Source organism: Ananas comosus, linkage group 2, assembly GCF_001540865.1.
Source record: "Ananas comosus cultivar F153 linkage group 2, ASM154086v1, whole genome shotgun sequence".
Lineage (NCBI taxonomy): Eukaryota > Viridiplantae > Streptophyta > Magnoliopsida > Poales > Bromeliaceae > Ananas > Ananas comosus.
The window spans coordinates 12,596,637-12,615,791 of NC_033622.1; the positions used below are offsets into that span (position 1 = coordinate 12,596,637).

The 19,155-nt window shown below is 34.8% G+C and overlaps 1 protein-coding gene across 1 annotated transcript; it reads right to left on the minus strand.

The window, feature by feature from the left end:
- Positions 464-18,357, minus strand: LOC109727809. Its single transcript, XM_020257997.1, has 19 exons — positions 17,717-18,357; positions 14,943-15,050; positions 14,026-14,300; positions 13,662-13,919; positions 13,323-13,429; positions 12,428-12,514; positions 12,212-12,317; positions 11,715-11,856; positions 9,729-9,740; positions 9,431-9,673; positions 6,779-6,850; positions 4,892-5,086; positions 3,506-3,613; positions 2,885-3,159; positions 2,521-2,778; positions 2,185-2,291; positions 1,291-1,377; positions 1,080-1,185; positions 464-734 (listed from the first exon to the last, which is right to left on the minus strand). Exons 1-19 carry the CDS (start codon positions 18,093-18,095, stop codon positions 588-590), a joined length of 3,072 nt encoding a protein of 1,023 aa, XP_020113586.1. The 5' UTR covers positions 18,096-18,357; the 3' UTR covers positions 464-587.

The following is a 19,155-nucleotide window of genomic DNA, read 5'->3' on the forward strand; positions in this document are numbered from 1 at the left end:
TTGTTGTTTGGCATTTTTCATATGAACTTCAAAGAAAGTTGTGATAAGAAAAGTTATTGAGGCCCCAAAAATGTAGGCCTAGTTATGCTCACATTATTAATACACTAGGCATAAGTAGTTACACTTGGGAAAATGGTTGTAGTTACCATGTGTTGAGTTAAAGCTGATGCTAATAATGTGGTTGCTTTTATATGTCATGTAATTCACGAGTCAACCTAAGCAAATCTCGAGCCTGATAAGGCTCAGGTTGGGTTAAGATCGCGGGTCAAGAGAATATTTTCCATGCGCAATTTGGTTCGGTGCGCGATTTATCTAATTAATGTAACTTTTCTTAATCCAAATTAACTTTAACCCGATATTTGGATCAAGTAATTAAGCAAGCATTGGGCCTTTTTTTTTTCTTGATCACTCTGAATTGTAAAATTTACTTACAAAGTAAGTCAATTAGGTAACATCTTTACACTTGTTCACTAAAAGCAATAAAACTAATTAAAGAAAACAGAAACAATCACTAATAAAAGCAAAAAGAAATAGACAGAAACTAAAACTAAAATCGATATCCTAAACTAATTAATCGACCAAACTTATTAACTCAAATCAGGTGGAAGTATTCCTTTTAGGAAGGAATGAAACAAAACTAGGGCTCTCTCAGGTTGGTAACTTGGAACCATGTGTCCTGCTCCCCTAACTGTAGCCAAAGTTAATCCTTCATATTCCTCAACATAGCCTCCAACCTGGAAACAAAAAAAAGAAAAAGAAAAAAAAAGAATAGAATATATTAAAAGCTAATCAAATATGAAATCTAAAATGTCCATACATATATTCAAATGCTCTTGTTTTTCTATTTTTTTAAAAAACAAATGTTATGTGTTGTAGTCAAATGCTATGTGTTGTATTTCTCAACACACTTGGTCATATATAATTTTTTGTTTGTGAAAACAAAAAATCGATAACAATACCAACCAAAGCCTAAGTTAATAAGTAAAGGTTAGTGTGCTCCGGACGTGCATTTAACCACGTAAAATTTTTATTAGAAAAATAATAACAACAATGAAACCAAGTGGAATGTTATTAATTACCTCATATTTGGTGTACCATGCGCGCCATGGAGTCTTAATGGGCAGGTTAAGATCTTTAACCGAATACCTAGTCGCAGTAATAGGTACCACATCATCTACATCTCCACTGCACAAGTATTTAATGAATTATATCGCAACTTTAATTTTCCATAATTAATCTTTTTATTTGTTCTAGATTAGCAATTAATTAAGTTTAAAAGGAAGTAATTACCTGTAAAGCCACACCCTTAATCCGCTTTGTGTTAGTTGCTTAATGGTGGGCACAGTGGAATAGGGCGCATCTACCCAAGGAAAGTCACTGGAAAATACACAATTAATAACTTGAAAATGTGCGTGTGTGTGTGTGCATATATATATGATTTGATTCGGTTTAAAAAGAATGAATTTGAATATTAGAAAAAAAAAAAACAAAAGAGAATCCGCCAGCAAAAGCTTAGAACTTTAAAATCAGTAAACTTATATCAAATTAAAGCCAAAATATTGATAGGTTAATAGATTAGTAAAAAGATATCGTGATGAAAATTAAGGTGCAAATCATGCATACACCTTATTTATTAAATGAATAGGATTTGTCTAGTAATAACATTGGTGTGACTACTGAAAAATTTAACACCATCTGAGGTTTATTCCAGATGGTGTATTTTTGTAAAAGGATATTCTCAATAAAGAATTAAAATCGATTAAAAGTACAACGTGCTTTACAATCAATAGGTGAAAAAATAAAATAAAAATGTACAAAACTTGAACTATGGACAATTTCGAATAGGCTATCAATTCTTTCAAAATTTTGGTTTTTCTGTCCATCTTTTAATTTATTTCATTTGAGTGATACTTTAACTTCCAAATTTAAGTTAATTACTTATCTTTGATAAATTTATAGCTGCAAAAATTGCACAAAAATATACTACGTACGTATAAATAAACAACGCATTCAAAATTTAAAGTCAATATACTGTTTACTGATTTAAATTAAACAAACCGAAAATTGGGTAGTAAAATTTAAATTTTAAGATATTAGATAGTCAAATTAAAATAAATAATAATAAGAAGAAGAATTTAGATAAAACATCCATAGTTAATTTGAGGAGGAACGAAAAGAACTTACACGCATTCGCCCCAATCTGTAGGAACTGCATGAAGGGCCTTTTGCACCGCAGGCGCATTTAGATAAGCAGTAACGTAGTTATCAATGCATGCATCATAACCTGGTATCTGCGTGTTTCAAGAGCTATTTCAGATAAAAACTAGTTAACAAGCTAGGACACGTATTATCTTTTCGAACTTGTTAATTCAACAGTGACTCCTTTTTACGATTCCTTTAACCGTTACAGCTTTATTATTATTATTAGTATTATTATTATTATTATCCCGCGGGCCATAAGCAACATGTAACTTAAAAAAAGAAAAGGATTTATAATAATGCAGGATAAATTAATCATACCTCATTGTATGAGTAAGATGTACCATTGCTATAACTAATGCAAATAGGCGCATAGACATTGTACTGATCAATATTCCCAGCCATGTTGTAGGTCTCGTTCTGAGCTTCATTGCATGCGTCTGTGTAACTCGAATTGTCGTTGAAGATGCATTCCTTCACTACCTTCGCATAAGCCTCGTCGGAGATGATCGCGTGATTCCATAAAAACTCTATCGCCCCCTTGTCGTTCATCGCATTGTCCACGTAAGCGTTGCCCACCTATAACAAATGCGCAATCGAGCAGTTTCTTAAACCCTAGACTCTAAATCCTAAATACGTGTATTCCTTTTTCTATTTTGGTAGTTTTGGGGGAATGAATACATACGAAGATTCCTTTAAGATTGATGGCGCTTGCGTTGTTGATTTTGTTGTAGTGGAGGATGGCGGCAGCGAGCTGAGGAATGTAGTGGCCGGCGTAGCTCTCGCCGGTGATGTAGAAGTCGCGGTTCTTGTACTGCGGGAACCGCTCAAGCCAGTTGACGAGGAACGTCAGGGAGTCCGCGGCGGTGCGCTTGTCTCCGTTGGTATCGTAATCAGAGGAAGTGTTCGAGTACGCGAATCCGACGCCGACCGGCGATTCGAGGAAGATTACATTGGCCACTGAACATGTATACAAAGGATCAAATTGAACGATCATTATTTAATTTAGAGCATTACAGTGCAAAGTTGTGACTTAGACACACAGAGTACAGAGTTTTAAAAGCACAGGAGTACTTATTTTTACGACTTTTTATCTGTTGAATTGTTTCGAAATCTGTACTATACTATTAATAATGTGTCGTTTTTAAGTTTTATTTTATTAATATTATACGAATTTCAAAATTATTCTGTGACTAAAAAATTACAAATATGTTGAGCTTCTATATTTTTAAAACATAAGAGGTCAACTCTCTCTCTCTCTCTCTCTCTCTCTCTCTCTATATATATATATATATATAGTAATTACCGTTATTCCAAGCATGTCTATTTTTGTAAAGAGTTTTCCCGTCGCTGTTCACTCGGAAGGGGCCGAGTTCCTCCATGGCTCCATTTCCTAATGATGAGCATCCTGGTCCTGTGCTCACCACAAAATAAATAAATAAATAAATAAAATAAAAAACGAAAAAAACAAAAAAAAAATTAAATACAAGTAATTTGATGGTGAATAGGAAGGAACCGTCTCGATGGAACAACACAATTATTGACGAATCATAAAAAAGTACCTATACTATTAGATTCTAATTAATTAATTAATCAAGTATCTGTATGAGAGTTTTATCTTAACAATCTCATTTGAATATCATTTTTTTAACACTATTTTCTCCCAAAATATGTTTTGCTTTAGTACAATGACTAGGAGATTCCATGGGGGCCGCATCCAATTAATAATAAAACAACCCACCTCTACTCATTTCTTTCTTACCAATGATAAGGAAATTTTCTAAAGGATGTAACTTAATGTTGGAAAATGCTACTTATTCTCCACAAAATATAATATATGCATATACAATTGGCTATTGAAAAATTGAAAAATATTCAAGATTACATATATGCATGATATAGACATGCAATACCATAATAACCATATGGAAACAAGTGAACAGAACAGAAATATTAATTAATTTATCAAAAAATTTTGCCTTGTGTGTTGTATTCATAGCAATGTTGTATTCATAATAAATGCGTTCTTTGCTTTTTTTTTTTTCTTTTTTATTATTACCATAAGCTTCATAACATAAACTATTCAAACTAATCTACTTTTAATATTTGAGAAGGCTCAGAGATCAAATCTCGTAAATATTGAATTCCCATTATATAGAAATCTTTCCAAAATAAGAATCACTGCACTGTACAAAATTTCTTAATATGATGTTTACATATATATGGCATAATGCAATCATACAAAATGATACTATAAACAATACATCAAGGCTTTTAGGCTTAAAATAGAAAGTGAAAAAGAAGCAATCAGCTATTTAAGACATGACAAAATATATTTGTTTTAAAGGACCATTAAACCATTGATTCTATATTAATCACTTTACATGATTTGGACCTAACACCTACCTATCCCCTTCAAAAAAAAATAAAAAAAAAGGAAACAAATCTCATCATATATCACTAAAATCAACTTATATGCCATTAAAATTACTATTGTGAATTGCGATGCACTCTAGCTAGCCACGAATAAAATTATTCTTTTAAGAAAAAAAAAACCTTGTACTGTTTATCATCAAAATGTTATAACCAACATAGTAAATCTTTAGAGAATACTGTTTTACTAAGCGTAAGATAAGCAGAAACAGAACCAAACAAGCCCACTGCTTAAAAAATAAAAAGAATAGGAGTTTACCTCCATTGAGCCAGAGAACAAGAGGCTTCACGGCAGCGCCGACAGGCGCCTCTGTGAAATAGTAGAACAGCGCCCTCCCGTTCTTCGCATTGACGGTCACGTAACCGCCGTACTGACCGAACGGCAGATACCCGTGCTTTGGCTGGCCGGGCAGTGCCTCGATCTTGTCGCCCTCGGCCGACCCATCCTGCGGGACGACGACGTCGCGCTTCACAATCTCCGAGGCATCAAAAGCCGCCGCCGCCGAGTCACGCCTCTCGAGCGCCCACGACGCCTTTTTTGCGTCAATCAGCCTCCGCAGCTGGTCCTTCTGTCGGGCTTCGACGTTGGCTGCGACGAAGATGGTGATGAGCAGCAAAGAGACGCGTAGAACCCTCATCTTATATATCTTATCTTATAAATTAATTAATCATGCGGATTAATGAGTAGGGAAATGATACGAGCATGGGTGCTTATATATAGAGGGAGATGATACATAAGGAAGTTTTAAAGATATATGAGAAGAGAGAGAGAGAGAGTCGTAGAAACGAATTGAGTGCATGTAGATAAGTATTATTAGATGGACCCTAATAACTTATTTCCATATGTGTAATGGAATAGCTGGATCCTTATAGATATTTAAATTTAAACTTAAGTTTTTGGCGAAAAATTCTGGGTACTATTTGAAATACAAAAGTATTCCGGAATCTGTTATGGAATAGTTAACAATTGATAACTGTTTCCTAAATTTAAAATTAAGGTTAAATTTATATATATATATATATATAAAATTTAGCTAGAATATTTTTAGAAACACCACCTTTTTTATACTTTTAAGTTTTTTACCCTTGGATCTACTCCTTGATTATTAATAGTCTTTGGATCAAACACTATTCCACCTACCACCACCTACCACCATCATCCCAATCCTACATTTCTTCATCCAAAGGTTAACAACTCAAAAGCATCATCTTTTTGGTGCTTCTGAAAGTATTCTAACTCAACTATATATATATATAGAATACTCAACTATATATATATATATATATATATATATATATATAGTTGAGCTAGAATACTATCGATAGCAAGCGGGCTCCATTGTCATCCATTTATTTTCGATGATAAAGCTTCCAAATTGACGATCGGCACCGTTGAACATGATCTATACCACTTGAAGTGTTTAGAAATCAAATTTTAAATTTTTTCGACATCATTTACCTAATAATCAAAGGGTTTCAAAATTTTACATTTTATGGTCGATATGACGGCGCGCGTTCTCTCCGTCTTATCAACGGCTGTTAACCGATCACCAATCAATTAACTTTTTGTTGACGAAAATTCTCTCTAAACTAATTTTTATAATCAACTGATCTGGGTGAGTGCTTCCTTTGATCGCTTGGGATGTGATGAAGACTCTGCTACTGCGATCATTTTTTAATATAATATTATCTCGCTCATTTCCAGTCCTGTCTTTATTTCCTCTCTCTCTGTTGTAACTCGATGGATAAGAGACAATATCGATAATGTATGAAATTGATTACTAAACAATTCAAGTGGTATAGATCATGTTCAACGTGCCGATCGATCGATTGGTAGGCTTCACATTCATCGAACAACAAAATTAGTGGACAAAAGAGCCCTGTTTGCCTTATTCGATAGCTATTCTAGCCTCAACTATATATATATATATATACTATATATATACTACCCTATATATAATACTATATATTTTCATATATCTTATACGTATAGTACTAACTCATAGTCCTTGGAGCCCCTATCCTTCTGACCACCTCCCCCCCTTCTTTCTCCTCCTCTCTCTCTCCTCCTCCCTTCTCTCCCCTAAAATCGCCCACCTTAGGGTCTCTCTCCGTCTTGCCCTCCTCCCGTTGCTTTTCATTGAATTTTTACCTTGGATGGAGAGATATAGGATTGAGATGATGGTGGTAGATAGTGAAAGGTGGTGGTAGGTGGAATAGTGTTTGATCTAATAGCTATTAATAATCAAGGTGTGAATCCAAGGGCTAGAAACTTAAAAGCACCAAGGGGTTAGTGCTTCTAAAAGTATTCTAGCTCAATTCTATATATATATATTTATATATATATAGAGTCCAGCTACTATACTCTTATGAGTACAATCACTCTGGTACTCATAAGTTGTTTTCAATGATAGATCTTCCGAATCGACGATCCACACCATTAAACGTTATCTAGAGTATTTAAAATATTTAGAAATTAAATTTTATAATTTTTGGATATTATTTACCTTACGATCAAAAGGTCACAAAATTGACAATTTTTAACGGTCGGTATGAGATATTTGCTAGTTTAACGGTGTAAAAAAATCAAAATCAGTTGAATTTTTGATAGAAAATTCTATTCACTATATAGATAAAGATCAATAACTTCGATCTTAAATTGAAGGATTCGATCATCCATTTTTACATCATCGTTCGATTTTGACCGTTCATTTTATACCCGCTTAATGGACTTTATAATGATTTCGAAAAATTACAAAATTTATTTTCTAAAAACTTCAAATACTCTATATTATGTTTAACGGTGTGGATCGTCGATTCGAAAACCCTAACATCGAAAATAACTTATGAGTACGAGGGGCTCTATACTCATAAGAGTATAGTAGCCCTACTCTCTCTCTCTCTCTCTCTCTCTCTCTATATATATATATATATATATATAGTCCGGCTACTATACTATAGATAGTACAAAGCCTTTGGTACTATTGAGTTTTCTACCGTTAGATCTACCCTTTGATCATTTCCACCCGTTAGATTATACTATTAAACCAATCACCCACTCAACCCTACGGGACCATTATTAATTTAACCGGGGACCACTATCATCCTAACCGCACATCTTTTCATCCAACAGCCGAAAACTCAATAGTACCAATGACTCAGTACTATTATTGATAGTATAGTAGGATAATTCTATACTAGTGAAGGTACCCGCGCTATGCGGCTGATCGATTTCATAGAAGTAGATGATCAATTTTCATAGAAGCGATAAATCGAAAAGTAGTCGATAGTAGCAAAAATGAACAAATGAGAAAATATAAACAATTAGCAATAATTGGTGGTACACAAACATACCAACAGTTAAGAACCAATAGTCAGCAGTAATAATGAACAAAGTAGCGCATTAGCAGTAAACAAAAACATATAGTTGAGGAGAAGTAAACAATGGAGCAATTGAAGAACCCCCAAACTAGAGTTAAAACATCAAAAACAATCTAGTAACTTTACATTAGGTAGAAAGTGATGCATATCTGGAAGCTTGAGTGTTCTTGTTACCCAGTCATCACTTCGATCAACGGCATTGCCTGCGCCAAGATTGTCGTCCTCCACCTCTACCACCACCACGCCTGTGCCGCTGGCTCATCCACCTCGTCTTCCTCCACCGTACGATCCAACCCCTATTATTTCAGACCCTATTCCCTCGCGCGTCACACTCGCCGCACCCACCAAAGGTTCCTCACTGATGGCGGGGAGGATGGGTCTGGCAACTCTTTTTTCGGCGATGGCAATAGCAACGACAGCCCCTTCGGTAGCAGCGGAGCGGCGGAGGGTGGGGCTCTAGCGACGGCGGAGTGGGCATGTAGGAGCGTGTCAAATCTAAAGAGAGAGAGAGAGTGAGAGAGAAAAGATGGAAGACGACATATCGTAAAATTGCATAGTAAAGAAATTAAAAATAAGAAGAATGCGAACACATTAATTATAAAATAATGGATAGGAATGTGAAAAGGTGGCAACACTTAATAGTAACAAAATAAAACTTTTGAAAGTGAAACCTATTCTAATATATAATTTAAATAAGAATATGAAAAGAATGATCAAAATAAATTTGTATACATTTGAAGGTATTGACACTATCATTATTTTATTTAATTGAATCCACAATTATAAAAAGAATCAAAGCTATTTTGTAAAAGAATTTCTTTTTTTTATAGTATGAATTTTATATTCACAATTCACTCTTGATGTGTTAAAAATAAAATTATATTGTTCATATAAGGTTGTGGATTTTAATTAGGTTTTTTAAAACTTTTTTAAAAAAACCAAAAACGCCTTTTGCAATGTTCATGTCAGTTACCCTGTACTTAATGCACAATTAATATGTTTCTCAATAGTATTAATTAAGTTATTTAATAAAATCTAAGATTCATCAGTTTCATATATTTTCTTAACTTTTTATTAGCATTAGTCATTTGCATTAACCTATTCTCCCAAAATAAGGAGGGTATGCCATGTCAGCTCATGCTATTGAGCTTTCATATAGTTATATATATATATATATATATATACTCAATTATATGAATTTGCACAACAGAGTTAAAATTTGTATTTGTCCTCTTGGAAAACGGCATTTTTATTTTGAGAAATGAAAAATAGCAAATGTATATGTATATATATATACATAGTATATAAGGGGTTTTACATGCAAAATTCTTCATGTTGTCACGCTTCAAACGTGGAAAAAAAAAAAACAAAGTAGGAACAACAAAAAATCCTGTTGATCTTAGTAATGTATTTATACCTCCATTAAGCCACAAAACGAGAGGCTTCGTCGATGAATTTTGCGGAGACTCAGCAAAGTAGTAGAAGAGAGCTCTTCCCTTCTTCGGCTCCACCGTCACGTATCCGCTGTACTGCACGAAATCGACACCCTCGGGCTGGCCGGGCAAAGCATCGATCTTGTCCGCCGCCATTAGCCCCTTTTTGTTGGCCCACAAAAACCGGAGAAAGTGCACCATCGACCAACGAATGCAATTCGGCATGCCTAGAAAACATAGTGGATTTCATCAGCTTCAGCAACTGCTCGACCTGCATGTTACCTTCATTAGTTTCTGGAAATGCGAAGAAGCATAAGAAACCGAGAAGCAAAGACAAGTACACCGCCCTCATCTTCTTTCTTACTTCTTCTTTCTTTTCTTTTGGTCTCTTTTATAGTTTGTTCTGATGCTGTGGAAAGCCGGATTTACAGCTGAGTTAGGAAAAACATAACAAAAGAGAGGTTTGGTTTTTTTTTTCTTTTAAATGCAGTGCCTTAATACCTGTTTTGACCAGATCTTCGGAGATCGAATATCGTAAATAAAGTCCCTAATTGTTTTTTTTTTTGAGAAATAGGTAGCAAGCTACCCACTTCATTCAATAGGAGGATGAACTAAGCTTACAGAATGGAAGCAGCCAGGGCTTCCGAAGGGGAAAGAGTAAAACAAAGTAAACAAGAGAAAGGAAAGCAAACAGAAAAGAAAGAAAAAACAAAGGAAGTCAGGAGTCAGGGGCGTTCCAGTCAGCCAAAAGTTGCGAGACTCGATCCAAACATCGGGTAGGATTGGGGAGGGTCTCGCGAAATAAGAAGCCATTCCTCTCCGACCAAATTACTCACCAGATAGCTGAAAGGAGGGACAGAGAAGAAAGTCTCTTTTTGGTGTCAGATATGTCCATCAAGTTTGACCAGAGAGCTCGAAGATCGACCGAGAACTCGGTGAGGGACTCCAACCTGATTACACTATGAAAAAGGAAACGAACGAATACACATGAAGCCATTAGGTGGTCGCAGCTTTCCAAATGATGGCCACAGAAGACACAAGATTGTGTCGGTAACCACCCATGATTGTGTAGTCTATCAACTGTGGGGATTCTCTTCCGCAGGAGCAACCATAGGAAGACTTTGATCTTGAGGGGAATTTTCAGCTTTCCAAAGTCCCTAATTGTTGTTTGGCATTTTTCATATGAACTTCAAAGAAAGTTGTGATAAGAAAAGTTATTGAGGCCCCAAAAATGTTAGACTAGTTATGCTTACATTATTAATACACTAGGCATAAGTAGTTACACTTGCGAAAATGGTTGTAGTTAACGTGTGTTGAGTTAAAGCTGAAGCTAATAATGCGGCTGCTTTTATATGTCATGTAATTCACGAGTCAACCTAACCAAATCTGGAGCCTGATAAGGCTCAGGGTGGGTTAAGATCGCGGGTCGAGAGAATATTTTCCATGCAAAATTCGGTTCAGTGCGCGATTTATCTAATTAAATGTAGCTTTCTTAATCCAAACTAACTTTAACCCGATATTTGGATCAAGTAATTAAGTAAGCATTGGGCCTCTTTTTTTTCTTGATCACTCTGAATTGTAAAATTTACTTGCAAAATAAATCAATTAGGTAACATCTTTACACCTGTTCACTAAAAACAATAGAACTTATTAAAGAAAACATAACCAATCACTAATAAAAGCAAAAAAAAAAAAAAAAGCAGAAATTAAAACTAAAATCGATATCCTAACCAAATTAATCGACCAAAATATTACATTACAATAAAATTAGGTTATAGCGACACATATTTGGGACACTTTTGTATAAGTGTCCCATTTATACCAAACTTTTTTAAAAAATCTATTAAGGTCTAAATATAAAAATTAATCCAATCAAAAATAAAAGATTACTCTACTCAACCCCCCAATCCAGCCTATTCGGTCTGATTACAAACAAAAAAGAAAAAAAAAAATCGATCATCATCTCCTTTTCTCCTCTCGCTCAATCCACTAAGACCCTAGACCAAGAGCCCCTCACTCTCCTCCTCCTCCGCCACCGCAGCTGACGAGATAGGATTCCGGCGGTTGTTAATTGCTTAAATAAGTGTCAATAAATTAGCAGCATTTTTTTAAGTTATACCGACATTCTTAAAATGTCACTATATACCTAGTGACCCCACATATAGTAACACTTTTTAAAAGTGTCGGTAATTTAGCCAGCAGCACTTTTCTTGACCTATACCGACATTTAAAAGTATCACTATGCACTGTTTTTGTTGTAATGTTAACTCCAATCAGGTGGAAGTATTCCTTTTAGGAAGGAATGAAACAAAACTACGGCTCTCTCAGGTTGGTAAGTTGGAACCATGTGTCCTGCTCCCCTAACTGTAGCCAAAGTTAATCCTTCATATTCCTCAACATAGCCTCCAACCTGGAAACAAAAAAAAAAAAGAAAAAGAAAAAGAAAAAAAGAATAGAATATAATAAAAGCTAATCAAATATGAAATCTAAAATGTCCATACATATATTCAAATGCTCTTGTTTTTCTATTAAAAAAAAATCAAATGTTATGTGTTGTATAGTCAAATGCTATGTGTTGTATTTCTCAACACACTTGGTCATATATAACTTTTTGTTTGTGAAAACAAAAAAGGGATAACAATACCAAACAAAGTCTAAATTAGTAAGTAAAGGTTAGTATGCTCCGGACGTGCATTTAACCACGTAGAATTTTTATTAGAAAAAATCAACAACAATGAAACCAAAAGTGGAATGTTATTAATTACCTCATATTTGGTGTACCATGCGCGCCACGGAGTCTTAATGGGCAGGTTAAGATCTTTAACCGAATACCTAGTCGCAGTAATAGGTACCACATCATCTACATCTCCACTGCACAAGTATTTAATGAATTGTATCGCAACTTTAATTTTCCATAATTAATCTTTTTATTTGTTCTAGATTAGTAATTAATTAGGTTTAAAAGGAAGTAATATAATTACCTGTAAAGCCACACCCTTAATCCGCTTTGTGTTAGTTGCTTAATGGTGGGCACAGTGGAATAGGGCGCATCCACCCAAGGAAAGTCACTGGAAAATACACAATTAATAACTGGAAAATATATTTTTAAAAAGAATTCAGTTTTAAGTTTCTGCATGCATAGTCCCGTTTGATGAATTACGTACAATCAGTGACTTCGGAATTGAAATGGGTACTATTTGACAAGATGAATTAAAAAAGCCAATATAAGTTATTCATATTTAGCCCTTATAGAAATGCTATCCATATATTCTTTTTAAAGTGCAAATCATGCATGCATACACCTTATTTAGTCAATGAATAGGATTTGTATAGTAATAATATTGGTGTGACTACTGAAAAATTTTGCACCATCTGAGGTTTAATCCAGATGGTGTATTTTTGTAAAAGGATATTCTCAGTAAAGAATTAAAATCGATTAAAACTACAACGTGCTTTACAATCAAGAAGTGAAAAAATAAAATAAAAATGTACAAAAAACTTGAACTATGGACAATTTCGAATTGGCTATCCACTCTTTCAAAATTTTAATTTTTTTGTCCAATCTTTTAATTTATTTCATTTGAGTGATACTTTAACTTCAAAATTCAAGGTAATTAATTACTTAACTCTGATAAATTTATAGCTTCAAAAATTATACAAAATACAAAAATATACTAAGTACGTATGGATAAACAACGCAATCAAAATTTGAAGTCAATGTGCTGTTGTCTGACTCAAACTAAACAAACCGAAAGTTTGGATAGTAAATTTTAAATTTTAAGATATTAGGTAGCCAAATTAAAATAAATAATAATAAGAAGAAGAATTTAGATAAAACATCCATAGTTAATTTGAGGAGGAACAAAAAGAACTTACACGCATTCGCCCCAATCTGTAGGAACTGCATGAAGGGCCTTTTGCACCGCAGGCGCATTTAGATAAGCACTAACGTAGTTATCAATGCATGCATCATAACCTGGTATCTGCGTGTTTGAAGAGCTTTTTCAGATAAAAACTAATTAACAAGCTAGGACACGTACTGTCTTTTCGAACTTGTTAATTCAAAAGTGACTCCTTTTTATGATTCCTTTAACAGTTACAGCTTTATTATTATTAGTATTATCATTATTATTATTATTATCCTGCGGGCCATAAGCAACATGTAACCTAAAAAAAGAAAAGGATTTATAATAATGCAGGATAAATTAATCATACCTCCTTGTATGAGTAAGATGTACCATTGCTATCATTAATGCAAATCGGCGCATAGACATTGTACAGATCAATATTCCCAGCCATGTTGTAGGTCTCGTTCTGAGCTTCATTGCATGCGTCTGTGTAACTCGAATTGTCGTTGAAGATGCATTCCTTCACTACCTTCGCATAAGCCTCGTCGGAGATGATCGCGTGATTCCATAAAAACTCTATCGCCCCCTTGTCGTTCATCGCATTGTCCACGTAAGCGTTGCCCACCTATAACAAATGCGCAATCGAGCAGTTTCTTAAACCCTAGACTCTAAATCCTAAATACGTGTATTCTTTTTTCTATTTTGGTAGTTTTGGGGGAATGAATACATACGAAGATTCCTTTAAGATTGATGGCACTTGCGTTGTTGATTTTGTTGTAGTGGAGGATGGCGGCAGCGAGCTGAGGAATGTAGTGGCCGGCGTAGCTCTCGCCGGTGATGTAGAAGTCGCGGTTCTTGTACTGTGGGAACCGCTCAAGCCAGTTGACGAGGAACGTCAGGGAGTCCGTGGCGGTGCGCTTGTCTCCGTTGGTATCGTAATCAGAGGAAGTGTTCGAGTACGCGAATCCGACGCCGACCGGCGATTCGAGGAAGATTACATTGGCCACTGAACATGTATACAAAGGATCAAATTGAACGATCATTATTTAATTTAGAGTATTACAGTGCAAAGTTGTGACTTAGACACAATTAATACAGAGTTTTAAAAGTACATGAGTATTTATTTTTACGACATTTTATTTGTTGAATTGTTTCAAAATCTGTATTGCACTATTAATGATGTGTTCTTTTCAAATTCTCTTTATTAGTATTGTACGAATTTTAAGATAATTCGATGATTAAAAAATTATAATTTTGTGTTTCTAAAATATAACAGCTATATATATATATATATATATATATATATATATTTGAACTCCTATGTTTTTAAAAGTACCAAATTATTAGTGCTGATAGATTTTTAACTATTGGATTAAGGGATGTGCGGTTAGGATAATATGGGACCCCTAGGATTGAGTGGGTGGCTGGTTGACTAGTAATAATCTAACGTACCAAATTATTAGTGCTGGTAGATTTTTAACCATTAGATTAAGGGATGTGCGGTTAGGATAATATAGGACCCCTAGGGTTGAGTGGGTGGCTGGTTGAATAGTAATAATCCAACGAGTGTAAATGATCAAAATGATAAATCTAACAGTAAAAAATTTGCAAGCACCAAATACTTTGCTTTTACAAGCACCATAATTACCGTTATTCCAAGCATGTCTATTTTTGTAAAGAGTTTTCCCGTCGCTGTTCACTCGGAAGGGGCCGAGTTCCTCCATGGCTCCATATCCTAATGACGAGCATCCTGGTCCTGTACTCACCACAAAATAAATAAATAAATAAATAACATGTGATATGAAAGATAAATGCAAATATATAATATGTTATGTTAGTAAGCTCATTCTTTATTTTATTGGCCTCAATTCTTTTTTTTAGAAAAAGATTGGGCCGAGTTTAATTAACATCAATTATAAAAAACAAAAAACAAAAAAAAATTAAATACAAGTAATTTGATGATGAATAGGAAGGAACTGTCTCGATGGAACAACACAATTATTGACGAATCATAAAAAAGCACCTATACTGTTAGATTCTAATTAATTAATTAATTAATCAAGTATCTGTATGAGAGTTTTATCTTAACAATCTCATTTGAATATCATTTTTTTAACACTATTTTCTCCCAAAATATGTTTTGCTTTAGTAAAACGACTAGGAGATTCCATGGGGGCCACATCAAATCAAATTAATAATAAAACAACCCATCCCTACTCATTTCTTTCTTGCCAATGATAAGGAAATTTTCTAAAGGATGTAACTTAATGTTGGCAAATGCTACTTATTCTCCACAAAATATAATATATGCATATACAATTGGCTATTGAAAAATATTCAAGATTGACTTGACCGAATATTTACCACCCGGACTGGAGTCAAAGATGTTGTGGCCCCTGTCATCTGACTGAAAATTTCGACGAAACTCAAAATTTTTCTCTGGCTAGTACTAAAAAAGTGAATCCTTATTGTAGTTAATTTTTTTTTGAGAGAGATAGATAGCACGCTATCCGCTTCATTTATTTCATTTAGAAATAAACTTAGCTAGAAATGTGAATCAACTAGGATTCGAACGTGGGTCTCGGGTACCAACCACCAAACCTTTTACGACTTGCTCTAGGGACGGCCGGTGGTTGGGCAAGTTTCAATGGGTGTGTTATGTGTGGCAATGAATTCGAGACTGTTGACCACTTATTGATGGAATGTGTACGTAGTCAGCAAGTTCATTTTTCTTTCCATTCTAGAGGCGCCCTACTTCTACCCATTATGTAAGGATGTCAAGTTCGTTTAGAAAAAGTTAGCGACGAGGGGTCAAAGACGGGCACTTCGAAATCTCAAATCCTTGTGGCTGTCATCTAGTGAGCAATTTGGTGCGAGAGAAATAATATTATTTTTCGAAACTTACCTATGAAAGCTATTTCTACTGCTCATCATATTACAGCTCTAGTGAAGGAGTGGTCTGATTTTTGCGGAGTAGGGTGATGTTGGTTATTGTTCTTTAGTATCTTTTTTTGTTATTCTTTTAGTTTTGTTTTTTTAGTTTCTTTCTCCTTTTTGTCGTCTCCATGAGGCCCTAGCTGCATCACCCAATTTAACTAAGTTCATTTATCTAATGTATAAAGCAGGTAACATGCTACTTTTCTCTCAAAAAAAAATAATATTCAAGATTCCATATATGCATGATATAGACATGCAATACCTTAATAACCATATGGAAACAAGTAAACAGAACAGAAATATTAATTAATTTATCAAAAAAAATTGCCTTGTTTGTTGTATTCATGGCAATGTTGTATTCATAATAAATGTGATCTTTGCTCTTTTTTTTTCTTTTTTATTATTATCATAAGCTTCGCAGCCAAATCTATTTCAAACTAATCTACTTTTAATATTCGAGAAGGCTGAGAGATCAAATCTCGTAAATATCCACCTGCGAGATTTGAATCCCCATTATATAGATATCTTTCCAAGATAAGAATCACTGTGTTAGACAATATATATTCTTTAATATGATGTTTATATATATATGGCATAATGCAATCATACAAAATGATACTATAAACAATATGTTTGATATGTCTCGAATTCTAATACTGTAAGATTTTCTAACCCTATTCCGTTTTGATTATCCCATTAAGTTAAATTTAGATTATACCTAATTTTATTGAGATAATTCTATTCTTAGCGGATTTGTATCTAATTGTATTAGGATTTAGCCATTATTATAAATATACCCTTTACTCTATTAGTTCAGTGCGGAAGATGAGAGAAGGAATATGAGTGTAGTTTTGGGATTAGGGTTTTGCGAGAAAGACATATTTTGTACATCACTTTGATTATAATGAAAATTAATACTCCGTCTTCGTCATTGATGTAGGCCAGTGGCCGAACCACGTAAATATTGCGTGCTTTATTTTTCTTCTCTCTTTCTCGGATCTCTTTGGATATTCTCGCATCCGACGAATTAAATTTTTTCAGTTTTAGTTCTATCACAATACAACCAGGTTTTTAGGCTTAAAAAAGAAAGTAAAAAAGAAGCATTCAGCTATTTAAGACATGAAAAAATATTTGTTTTAAAGGACCATTAAACCATTGATTCTATATTAATCACTTTACATGATTTGGACTTGGCACCTACCTATCCCCTTCAAAAAAATAAAAAAAAAAGAAACAAATCTCGTCATATATCACTAAAATCAACTTATATGCCATTAAAATTACTATTGTGAATTGTGATGCACTCTAGCTAGCCACAAGCAAAATTATTCTTTTAAGAAAAAAAAAACCTTGTACTGTTTATCATCAAAATGTTATAACCAACATAATAAATCTTATATAGAATACTGTTTTACTAAGCGCAATATAAACTGAAGCAGAACCAAACAAGCCCACTGGTAAAAAAAAAAAAAGAAAGGAGTTTACCTCCATTGAGCCAGAGAACAAGAGGCTTCGCGGCGGCGCCGACAGGCGCCTCCGTGAAGTAGTAGAACAGTGCCCTCCCGTTCGTCGCATCGACGGTCACGTAGCCGCCGTACTGACCGAACGGCAGATACCCGTGCTTCGGCTGGCCGGGCAGCGCCTCGATCTTGTCGCCCTCGGCCGACCCGTCCTGCGGGACGACGACGTCGCGCTTCATGATCTCCGAGGCATCAAACGCCGCCGCCGCCGAGTCACGCCTCTCGAGCGCCCACGACGCCTTCTTCGCGTCGATCAGCCTCCGCAGCTGGTCCTTCTGTCGGGCTTCGACGGTGGCCGCGACGAAGACGGTGATGAGCAGCAAAGAGACGCGTAGAGCCCTCATCTTATATATCTTATCTTACAAATTAATTAATACTGCGGATTAATGAGTGGGGAAATGATACGAGCATGGGTGCTTATATATAGAGGGAGGTGATACGTTGATAAAGTATTAAAGACGTAAGAGAAGAGACAGAGAGATACAGAGTCGGAGAAACGAATTGCGTGCATGTAGATAAGTATTATTAGATGGACCCTAATAACTTATTTCCATATGTGTAATGGTATAGCTGGATCCTTATAGATATTTAAATTTAAATTTAAGTTTTTGGGGAAAAATTCTGGGTCCTATTTGAAATACAAAAGTATTCCTGAATCTGTTGTCTAATAGTTAACAATTGATAACTGTTTCCTAAATTAAAAAGTAAGCTTAAATTACCGTCCTAGAGCAAGTGGCAAATAGTTTGGTGGTTGGTATCCGAGACTCAAGTTCGAATTCTAGTTGATTCATATTTCCAGCTAAGTTTATTTCTAAATGAAATAAACAAAGCGGATAGCGTGCTACTTATCTCTAAATAAAAATAAAAAAAAAATTAAGGCTAAATTATATATATATATATATATATATATATATATATATACATTGCTCCCCTATGCTTTTAAAAATACCAAGTCTTTGGTGGCTTGTACAAGTTTTCGACCTTCTGGAATAAGACTCTTAATATGTGGCGCCCTTCGTAGGATTGATGGGTGGATTAGGTTTTGATGATATATACATTTACTACGGGTAGAAAATGATCAATGCCAGATCTCATGGAACAAGATGTACCAAGCACTTAAGTGCTTGGTTGCATTTCAACCGAAGCACCACTTCACCGGACTATATTATAATATATATACTAGTATATATTATATAGTGTCGACTACCTATGCTATCGGAAGTATAGAGATCTGATGCTTCGCAACTTTTACTATTGGATAAAAAAGTATAGCGATTGAGATGATTACGGTCCCCCTAGAGTTGAGTATATCCCCCCCCCTAGGAGGTTGAGGTGTCCCCCACAGAAGAATCAGTATTAATCCAAAGATTAAAAATGATCAAAAGGGTTGATCTATAGGACCAA